Source organism: Chrysemys picta, chromosome 8 (genome assembly GCF_011386835.1).
Source record: "Chrysemys picta bellii isolate R12L10 chromosome 8, ASM1138683v2, whole genome shotgun sequence".
Taxonomy (NCBI): domain Eukaryota; kingdom Metazoa; phylum Chordata; order Testudines; family Emydidae; genus Chrysemys; species Chrysemys picta.
In genome coordinates, this window is record NC_088798.1 from 94581141 (window position 1) to 94592670 (window position 11530).

Below are 11530 nucleotides of genomic sequence, written 5' to 3' on the forward strand. Positions count from 1 at the left end.
GGCCGCTTGAGAGCCTGGGAGGGAGGGGGAGAAGCGGCGCCCGCGCCGCGGCCACTCGGAGTCTCCCCCTCCCTCCCAGGCTCTCAAACCTGGGAGGGAGGGGGAGACTCCGAGTGGCGGCGGCGCGGTGCTGCTTCTCCTCCTCCCTCCCTCCCTCATAGGCTTGAGAGCCTAGGGGGAGGAGGCAGGGCTGGGGATTTGGGGAAGGGGCGGAGTTGAGGCGGGGCCAGGGGTGGGGTAATTAAATAGGGGGGCGGGGGGCGGCCAAAATTGTTTTTGCTTTGGGCAGCAAAAATCCTAAAGCCGGCCCTGCTCGCTCCAATTTGTCCACATCCCTTCTGTAGTGGGAGGCCCAAAACGACACAATACTCCAGATATGGCCTCACTAGTGCTGAATAGAGGGGACTAATCACTTCCCTTGATCTGCTGGCAATCCTCCTACTAATGCAGACCAATATGCCATTAGCCTTCTTGGCTACAAGGGCACACTGCTGACTCATTTCCAGCTTCTCGTCCACTGTAATCCCCAGGTCCTTTTCTGGAGAACTGCCACTTGGGCAGTCAGTCCCCAGCCTGTAGCGGTGCATGGGATTCTTCCATCCTAAGTGCAGGACTCTGCACTTGTCCTTGTTGAACCTCATCAGATTTCTTTTGGCCCAATCCTCCAATTTGTCTAGGGCGATCTGGACCCTATCCCTACTCTCCAGCATATCTACCTCTCCCCCCAGCTTAGTGTCATCCGCAAACTTGCTGAGGGTGCAATCCATCCCATCATCCAGATCACTAATAAAGATGTTGAACAAAACCGGCCCCAGGACCGACCCCTGGGGAACTCCACTTGGAGTTGGTTGGAAGAGATTTGAGAGAGTTGGCTGCCATCTAGACATGGAGCCATTGATCACTACCCGTTGAGCCCAACAATCTAGCCAGCTTTCTATCCACCTTACAGTCCATTCATCTAATCCATAGTTTTTTTGGTCTTCAGATATGTTCGCAGGAGCTCCTTGGCATTGGTTCTGGGGGTGCCCCCTCACCTTCATTTGCTCTGACAGTGCCATGTAGGTGTCTACATTCTGGTGATGCTTATCCAGATGAGACCGGACATGCCTCTCCAAAGAAGGCAATCAAAACCAGGACCTCCGCAGGATCCCATGCAGGAGGCACAGGGAAGACATGGCTGCTATAATCGATATGTGAATTCACTATTGCCTTTGCCAAACTCCAATTTGAGTAATGATTTTCTGCTTTCCTAGAATTCCTCCTTGTAGTTTCCTGTCCCAGGCTTGAGTAATGTTACTGAGCAATGTTACAGAACCACCACATCCCAGCGGTGCCTCAAGCAAATACAATAAAGAGCTTTGTGCAGCATCTTGGGTCCTTTTCTATGAAAGCTGCTACATGTGGCATACAGATCTTTAGACAAATCTTTCAGGTGCTTTGAAAGTGCAGCCATATTCTAGACTGTGTATTTTTCATGCAAGGTAACATTCTAAGACATTAATATGAAGTAATTGCTTACTTCCACTTAGGCATGAATATTGCTAGCTAACGTAGCATTCACTTTGGTGCATATGAAGGTTATTTAAAAAAAATTACTAATCACGTCCCCTGAGACAGGATTTAAAAAAATCCTTCCTATACAGTAACAGTCTTTTTTAACTTGATGGCAGGGGAGAATAAACTTATTTGACCTAAATTACTGTCATGGGTGGTTCTATTTATAAAAACACGCTATGGATTAGCATACATAGATATTCCTAAACAATGCATCATTGGCTTGGCATAGCTCCAGACCATAATTAAGGATGATTTCTAAGGTCTCGGCATGAAGCTATATGTTTGATTCCACGCTTCTGGCTTTCCCCTCCCCCACTATTCTGATTATAGGCTTCTGTTGATTCAAGAATAAACTAGGTGGAAAAATTTGAGGGGAAACTGCTGATGCAGCATTTAATACAGTCACTAATTGCATTGCTAATGCGATAGGACAGCCGTTATACTTTCTGCTTGATGTGGCACAGGCTGAAAAAGCAGCGTATTGTGTCCAATTAAGTGAAGTGGGCACCATTACCAAGCTGGGTATAAGTGGAGCTGTGACACAAATAGTATCTAACCAAGTGTGAGCAGGTTCGTTTCCCAACTTGCTGCAAAACAAATTCCACATAATGTGTAGAGTCAAAAACTCAGGTCTTTCTGGGGGCGATTACTTTTATTAGATAAAACTCATCTCAACTTTTCTCCCCAGGCATGCCAGATTCCAAGGGTTCCTACCTCAGGGATGCTCTGCCCACACCCTAGATCCTCTCTTTGTCTAGAAAGCCACTCCTATCTCCTTTATCTGGGTGGGGTGCATAAGAACATAAGAAAGGCCGTACTAGGTCAGACCAAAGGTCCATCTAGTCCAGTATCCTGTCTACCGACAGTGGCCAATGCCAGGTGCCCCAGAGGGAGTGAACCTAACAGGTAATGATCAAGTGATCTCTCTCCTGCCATCCATCTCCACCCTCTGACAAACAGAGGCTAGGGACACCATTCCTTACCCATCCTGGCTAATAGACTTAACCTCCATAAATTTATCCAGTTCTCTTTTAAACGCTGTTATTGTCCTAGCCTTCACAACCTCCTCAGGCAAGGAGTTCCACAAGTTGACTGTGCGCTGTGTGAAGAAGAACTTCCTTTTATTTTTTTTAAACCTGCTGCCCATTAATTTCATTTGGTGACCCCTAGTTCTTGTATTATGGGAATAAGTAAATAACTTTTCCTTATCTATTTTCTCCACATCAGTCATGATTTTATATACCTCTATCATATCCCCTCTTACCTGCTGCACTTAACCCTTTCCCAGCAGGATAGACACCTGCTGACAAGGTGGGAGGTTTCAGGCAAACACCCCCAGCCTCTTTACTATCTTTGACTTAGTTTAAACATTCAGTAAACAAATGAACAGATGGCTTTACAATAAAACTGTCCTGAGGGCACAAGCTGGAATGCACACACCTGTGCTCTTTCACAGAGTGTTTCCTCCTGAACAAATTCAGACTACAGGACTTGCACACCATATGGGTCGAATGGTTCTGGCCACGTCGATCGTTCTGAAGGGCGGTGGTGGGAATGGTCACTTTTCAGCAATACGTCATGTTTGTGGAATCTCTGTTCACCCAATGGCCATTAGAGGAAGTCCCCTCCAGCAGAAAGGAAGATGGTTACGTTTGTAGAGTACATCACCACAGCATGATTCAATAGACAGGTACCAGATAGCTGCAGGCTATGGTTGGGCTATTAAAACTGTAAAAATGCACAGAAAACAAGATGGATGCTAAGTTTAGTAATTTGGCAAAGCAAAAGCAGAATCATTTTTTAAATGAAGGGATGTCTTTGTTAGAGATTCAACACCCCTTTCAAAAAACATTTTAAAGTTATTTGCAGTGATGTTGTAGCCATGTTTGTCCCAGAAGATTAGTGAGACAAGGTGTGTGAATTTATTGGACCCACTTCTGGTGGTGGACGAAACAAGCTTTCAAGCTACACAGAGCTCTTCTTTAGGTCTCTGTCACGACGTTCTGGGGTTGCAATCCAGCCCAGTGAGGGGCTGCATCACCACTTCCCCTGCAATCCTGGGTGCCTTACAATGCTTTACTGCTGTAGCTCCCAGCCTGGGATGCTCCCAGTCAGCCGACAAGTATGTAGGTTGCTCCCTGAGTGTCTGTGTGCTAGACAGCCCTGGTTGAGCGGCTTTGACCTCAGCAGCCTGTCTTGGTTACAACCAGCAAGATGACCCCAATGTACTACCAGTCCCAAAATGTTAAACAAAAACATCCTGTTCATTAAGTGCTGCTAAAGTTCATTACCTTACCCTGCGTGTCTCTCTTGCCCCTTCCATTGTTTGAGAGGCCCAGGGATGGGCAGAGCTGTGGGAGTGAACCACAGAACCCCAGCCTTCCCTCTGCTCTTATAAGTGGTGAGTAGGGTTTGTAAAGGTGCCTAAGGGCTGGTCTACACTGGGGGGGGGGGGACGGGGGAGGAGATCGATCTAAGATACGCAACTTCAGCTATGAGAATAGCGTAGCTGAAGTCGACGTATCTTAGATCGACTTACCTCCCATCCTCACGGCGCGGGATCGAGGGCCGCGGCTCCCGTTGACTCCGCTTCCGCCTCTCGCCCTGGTGGTGTTCCAGAGTCGACAGGGAGTGCGTTCGGGGATCAATTTATCGCGTCTAGACGAGAAGCGATAAATTGGTCCCTGATAGATCGATTGCTACCCGCCGATCCGGCGGGTGGTGAAGATGTACCCTAAGAAAGAAGCCCAACTCCCACTGAATTTCACTGCACTTCCCCAGCAGCCTGGAAGACAGGCAGGCCCTTCCTGTTCCTGCTAGCCTCAGTCCCTGCTACCACTGCTACCCATGGAAGGAACCAAGGGGCAGTCCTGAAATGGGCTGTCCTAGGCAGCTGCCTACCCTGCTATGCCTAGAGCAGCTGCTGGCTGCCCATAGCCAACATTTGGGCCCCTGTGACCTGCTCAAAACCCCTGCTTAGCTGCTGCCTAGCCACAAAGCTTCCCACAGGAGGTGTGTGCAAAGCTCCCTAAGTCATGCAGCTACCCCACAGCTAACAACCGTTGCTCATGCCTCACTTCTCTGGGAGGTGAGCCAGGTTTTGCAGCTGGCCTGCCCATGCTCCAGGTGCATGCCCTAACCAGTAGGCTATTGGGATGCTCTCTTAGCCTTGTCTTTTGTTCACGGTCTGATCCAGTTGCTGGACTCTGAGAACGCCTACTGGGCCCTGCTGGTGCAATGGGGGGTGGGTGGGGAGACACCTTGTTTGAGAACACAACTGGGGCTTAGTTTTCCAACATCTCAGTCTCTGTGTGGTATTAGCCCTGGGTGCCTAACTCCCATAGGGAGGGTTGAAAACTCTCTCATGCACCATGTTAGCAAGCTGTAACTCCATTTCCTCCCCCCCCCCCCACCAGTCTCTGCCATGCTTTAAAAGAGGCCGTAACCCATGGCCTTGCAGGGGAGTGTTACCATTCTATTACAGCAGAGCTGAGCGAGCACACAATAGAAGGAGCTTTCCAGACCCTGGAGCAGTGCAATGAAAAGCCACGTGTTTTGTTACAGGCTGAGATTCTAAAGGGCAGTGTTTGTTTATACAGCAGTCGTGACCAGGGTCCCTGAGCCCCAAACTGTATGAAATTGTCTGTCCACTTAACTCTTTGTGGTCTTACCAATGTGAGCTGGAGCAGGACACCACTGGCACACAGTTAAAAAGTGTTTAGGGTTGGGGGGTTCTGTCTTTGTCTCATACAGAGAAAACAAATTACTTGGTTTTACTAAGGAAAATGGTCTGTCCTGCTGTCGGAGGCTCTGAGCCTTAGGCGAGAGAAATGGGCATACGGTACTGTGCCATTCATACGCTTCTAATTAATTAACTTAATAGAGACATATTACATTAATTCAAAGATTATGGTAAACAGGCACAAAAAAGGCTGTTCAATTATTAAACCCTGTCATGCTGTGATTGAATCAGCGCAAGGTAGCCAAGAGGAGTAGGTAGCCAGTGTGTGGGAGATTATGAAATAGTTCATTCATAAAGCATTCTAGTTGCTGGTGTGAAATAAATAAGAAGGTGACTAAATGCAAGGCTATGGCTTGAGGCAGCGTAATGAAGCAAGAACTATGTAAGTGAACGTGATGAGGAATCTGGGACTCATGTTCTGCATAACACGGAGGGGCTGAAGGAGAAAAGAGAGAGTGTGTGTGTGCCCCAAGCGTTGGCAGAGAAATGTGCTCATCCCTCTCTGCCTTTCACATGCACTTTAAAGGTGTTCTGTGGGCTGGGCAGGGGCGTCTGATGCTCAGTGGGTGCAGGAGGGGGACGTCTTTAGCTAAGAGCAGCAAACACCTTCACCAACAGTCTTGGCTCTTGTGGTTTGTGCCATAAGGTCACCAAAGCCAGTGCCAGCGTGTACACTGCTGGAGTGCTGCTAACCAAATTTCTCTAGCACGATCACTATTTTCATCATTGTCACGGGACAGAACGGGATGTAACTGGTGGGAAAGGGCCTCTCCCCATACACTATATATGACCAGCATTTCCAACAGCAACTTTCCTTTTAGGTGCTTCATTTTTGGGGTGCAGGGGACAATTTTAGCCCCCGCCACCTCAGGAGAGTGCTCAACACTGTCTGAAAAACCAGCTATATCCCCTTTAAAGTATGTAACTCAGGGTTCGGCAACATTTGGCATGCGGTTCGCCAGGGTAAGCACCCTAGTGGGCTTGTGGGAAGCGGCGCAGGCAAGTGATGTGCTGGCCGCGGCTTCCCGCCGCCCCCATTGGCCCGGGATGGCGAACCGCGGCCAGTGGGGGCCGCGATCGGCCGAACCTGCCGCATCAGCAGGTAAATAAACTGGCCTGGCCCGCTAGGGTGCTTACCCTGGCGAGCCGCGTGCCAAACGTTGCCGACCCCTGCTTTAACTTGAGCAAGACAAATACTTGAGGCCTGTTAGCACTGCTTTCTACTTCATACTTTCGTATCTCCGTTGGTTATCATCATACATGGGCTAATACTATATTTAAAAAAAAAAAAACCCACACATGGTCATGTTTTACAGCGCTGTCACAGAAAGGTGGCCTGCACCCTTATTCTGTAGTACATTTTGGTGCTCTGTGCTTATATGCATGCAAGGGAGTTGGGTAGTGGTCAATCTTCAGGCTGGTATAGAGAGGTGTTTTTTTGGTGGTGGTTGGCTTTTTTAGCATGGTTCTGCGCTGATGCCACCATTGGTGGTAGTAGTAAATGCTTAGTAGTCAGCAGTGACCTAGTGACCAGGAATCGAGGTGTGGTAGTTAAAGTGACACTCAGAAGGTTAAATACCTTCTGTGGCACTAATCCAACTTCTCCAGACTCAGTGGTACAATGACCAACTTAAGGTGCTCTTCCAGCCAGTGGAATTGTCAACCTCACCTTAGCCACTTGGCCTCCCAATATGTAACCTACAATGGCACAGACGCCAGTACATTGAGTGCGGACATGCCCAAATTAGTCAGTAGAAAATGTCAAGGGGGGGGGGGCACACTAAGCCCTTCAAAGGGAGTCAACTGCCTAGTCAAAGGGTGTTGAGTGCCTAATCGAAGAATGAAGTGTTGCCTCATTGACACCCCCGCCCCACCACCACCCACCAATATACCGGCCTGGCATGGGCAATAGGAGGGTCACGCCTTCAGCGCTGGGGCCCTGACCCCAGCCCCCCGGCTCCTCTGCTTCCCCCTGAGGCCCCGTCCTGCCAAGAAGATGGAACCCAGTAGGGTGACCATCACCCTTCCCCACCCCTAGTCCCGAGTCCCTCTCCTGGTCCCCCCGCACTCCCGCCACCGCCCCCGGCACAGAGCTGGCCCGAGCCTTTCTCTCTCCATGCATGGGGCCACTGGCTAGAGCCCCTAAACTTCCTCCTCCACACAGGGCTGGAGCCCCACTGACCCTTTTTGGGAAAACTGGCTCGTTGGCCCATTTGCACTTGTCAAAAAACTAAGGACACCCAGGGCCAAAATGGGCTATATGGGCAACCGAGGCCAGGCATCCCCCTTCCCCCCCCCAACCCCGTGCCCGGCTCAGGGTCAGAGCTCAGTGGCTGGGAAACCTGAACATCCCTTCCCCACCCCCTGCCTCCAAGGCCCCTGCCTCTTATGCTGAGGCCCCCACATCTCCTCCCCCCCCTCCCCGGGTCGCTTGGTTCCCCAATGCCCCAGGACTCACCTGCTGCCTGCAGAGCTGGGTTGGGAAGTGCTGACTCAGTGCCTGCTCAATCGGGGCATGGTAGGAGGTCAGGCCCTGGCATGAGGAGATGGGCGGGTGGAGATGGGCCCAAGAGCAAGGGGCTGGGATGGGGAAATCAGGGCACAGCAGGGTGGGGTGGGGGGTCAGTCCCCGGAGCTGACTGACTGCTGGCAGAGTCCCTTTTCAACCAGCCATTCTGGTCAGTAACCAGACACCTGGGAACACTATTTGGCAGTGAGTCCCACCCCATCAGCTCTTTGACCAGCTCCCCCTTGGTTTCTGGGAGGGTGGGGGGGAACTCTCCTGAGGAGGCTGCTGCCCCTGGGCGGTTCAGGAGCGGCAGTGCTTGCTCATTGCTGGCAGAGCGAGATGCAGCATGAGAGACTGGCCGGGGGGGGGGGGAGGCATCCTAGTTAGGAGGTCATCACCCCCAGATATTGTGGAGGCAGGGACTGGGGGAGGCATTACTCCAGATAGCAGTTGTCCCTCAGTTATGTGGAAACACTGGGGGCATCACCCCAGATGGGTGGGCAGGAACTGGTGGGGGGGGCATCATCCTCAAGGGCCATGGTGGGTGGGGCATCAGATAAGGGGGGGTAGGGATTGTTGGGGGATATCACCCCTGAGATGAGGGGGCCGGGAGAGATATTCCCCACTCCCAACAACAGGGAGATGGAGGAAGAGTGGCAGGGGTGAGGGAGTGGGCTTTCCCAGCGCTACACCCCCCCCCCATTCTGTACCACTTGCCCTTCCCGGGGCAGGGGGGTTCCATGGGGGCAAGGGGTGGCCTGTCTTGGGAATTCCCTATGGAGAAGTAGAGGAGGGGTTCCTTACTGGGGTGCACATTCTGGGGGGTTTCCTATTGTGGCACAGTGGGTCCCCAGTGGGGGATCTGTCAGTCCCACCAGAGAGTGGGGGGGCAGGAGGTGGGGGGGTCCCTATGGGGGCACAGGTCAGCTCTCAGCATGTGGGGTGAGCTGTCAGTCCCTTTGTGGGGCAGTGGGGAGGTGTGGGATGTGTGTGTCGGTCTCTTCCCGGGGTGAGGATGTGGGCAGCTCCCTGCAGAGGTGCCGGGAGGTCTGTTGATCTCTCACTGGGGCAGGACAGGGCTCCCCATGGAGTGTGGGGGAACCCTGGTTGAGGTGTGTCAGTCACTCTCCAGTGTGGGGGGACAGGATCCAGGGAGGTTCCCTTTGTGGTGCAGGGACATCCCTGGAGATGCAGAAGTCTATCAATTGGTAAAGCTGCAACTTAGACCTATACCTATCAGAAGTAATATTAAGCCCCCTTCCCCCTCCAACTATAGAAGTGAAGCTACACCTATGTTGTGAATCCAGGTCTCCCTGACCTCTCAGTACTCAATCCACTGGACTACTGTGTATAAGGGTTTGTGCACGGCCCAGGCGGATAGGCTGCGCTGAGGCGTTCTCTGAGAAGTCCTGTCGGCTCAGGGTCCAAAGGTGAGAGAGGCAGTGGAACACCTACTCTGAGAATCCTGTCAGGGCTCAGCAGTGTCACCAGCAGAAATGTAGGACTTTACCTATGGAACCATACTCATCTAGCAGGTTAGGGGGCAACTGAATGAGGATTCTGCAAATCTAAAATTTAGACTTGGATACCTAAAGTGGCAGTTATGGAGCTAGTCCGTAACTTCTGCATGCTGCCACTTTCTTGCTGTGAGATGTAGAGCAAGTCTTTCTGGCTCAGTTTCTCCATTTGTAAACTGGGCATTGTACCCACCTTTGTAAAGCACTGTGGATTCAGTATCATTAGCCTTGTTTACTGAAGACAAGTGACACTGATTGCTCTGTAACAATTGTCCTGTCCAGTGCTCCAAATAAAAATACCATTAGGTTATCAACCTAGTATAGTTCATACCATGCAGGCGGGTAAAGAAGTAGCAACCATATGTTGTTATAGTTTTGTGTTCAGCAAGGAGTTGCCACTCTAGCAAAAGCATTGAGAAGCTCTTGCCAAATGCTCAACTTGACTTAAGACATCTTTGGGCCCCATCTTGCTCTCTTTACTCAGCCAAAACTCCTCTTTAAAGTGACCAGGAGTATTGCCTGGGTAAGAGGCGGCTAAGGGAGCCCTTTAAAAAGTAGGATAGAAGGAAGCCCAAATCCACAACCCTTGTGGATCTCCAGGAATTGCCCAGTTTCAGCAGCGAGACCCAGCTTTCAAGAGGCTGCAACAAAACTGAGCCTCGGCTTCCAGAATTGAAGCAGTTTCCTACCAGCTGACAGCAGTAATCTGATGCTACGTCCCACTTGTGCTAGAATAAGGGTCGGTTGAACAACACTTTTTTGTAAGTCCTTCACTGAATTACACAACTAATAAGCTAGAAGCCATGTGCAGGGCCCATAATGGAACAGCTTAACCTGTCTCCATAAGCAGGGAGACTTCAAGCACAGCACTCGCCTACTGGGGAAGGCATTCTCAAGTGACTGCTACATTATTAAAAGTTTTCTCTGCTTCAACACTGACCATGTTGTCCCTAAAATATCATCACTTTGAATAAATTATGAAAACAAGGAAAACATGATATTCATGCAGTGACTTGAACTATGTTTCAGAACAGACAGCGATTTCCCAGCTTACATACCCTCTTCCCAAGCCCGGCCATGCGGGGTTGAAGCAAAAGACCAAGCAACTTAGTTTTATGGGGCCCCAAGCAATTGCTACCTACAAGCACCAGCCCTGGCTTTTAATCTACTGGATACGCAGAAGGACAGTTGTTGTGGCACAAGTGGGCTGTGGAATTTTTATAGCATGTTGGGGGACAGGGGAGCTCAGAAAGAAAAAGGTTGAGACCCCCTGGTCAATAACACAAGAGGAGGGCGTTGTCAAAGTATTCAGAACTATTAGCCACCCAAGAATTTTATCTCACAAATATTTTTCCATCAAGAGAAGAGTAATTATTTGGTAATATTTTTTTCTCTTTATTAATCTAGCTCTACAGATGGTCAAGTACTATTTGTCAGATTAATTATCAGGGCTACTTTTAATCTTCACTAATTCTTCTCAGTTTTCATCTAGCAACAGTTAGCAGCAAAGAGACCAGGAGGGTGGAGAGACTTGGCTTTCAGACTTCAAGAAAGCTATTTTACTAAAAAAAAAAAAAAAAAAAAAAAGGCGACAATGCCAAAATTGTGACATCACTTGGGACCAACAACATTCCATTGCTCTGAATAATAATAATAAAAAAAAACTACAAACATCTGTAAATACTTTAAGGTGCAAGGTTAAAACCACATTCAGATCTCACCAGTCACACATGACCCAGCACAAGTGATGGCTAAGATCCCATAATCCACTTGTAAAACTCAAACATTACTGTTAAACCAATTGTTACTGTATGTCTTGCTTTATAGACCTCAGCAGTACCAATGCACTTCTGCTGAGCTTATTTATTGAACTTGAAATTTATCTATACACACATAGCTAAGCAGGAGTGAATGTTGCCTAGTGTTTACAAGAGGGAACTGGAATGTTACCACCCCTATGCATTTAAAAAGTGGAAGGAAAAAAGAGGAGACGCCCAAGGAAATGTTTAAGGTAGTCAAAGGAGTAAAATGATCATATTAAGTAAAGGAAAACTGAGTCTGGTATCTAGAAAACTCTTGCTGACAGGGAGATCATTTAAATTATGGAACTATTCCAGTGGAAGGAAGGCCTAGTTCTTTAGAACTCGACTAGATATACCCCCTGGGAATAGAACAGAGGCAATAACATTGAATAGCTAGACATTG

The 11530-nt window shown here is 49.4% G+C and overlaps 1 protein-coding gene across 2 annotated transcripts in view; it reads right to left on the reverse strand.

The window, feature by feature from the left end:
- Positions 1 to 209: 209 nt before the first annotated feature.
- ARHGAP26 (Rho GTPase activating protein 26) overlaps positions 210 to 11530 on the reverse strand; it is a 597030-nt gene continuing 585709 nt past the window's right edge. Inside the window, exon 22 of one of the 2 annotated variants that reach the window (XM_042850866.2) lies at positions 210 to 3285. In XM_042850866.2, coding sequence (XP_042706800.1) covers positions 3237 to 3285 — 49 coding nt within the window. In that variant the 3' untranslated portion in view covers positions 210 to 3236. The remainder of the gene's footprint in view (positions 3286 to 11530) is intronic. The other variant, XM_042850865.2, reaches the window with a different exon arrangement.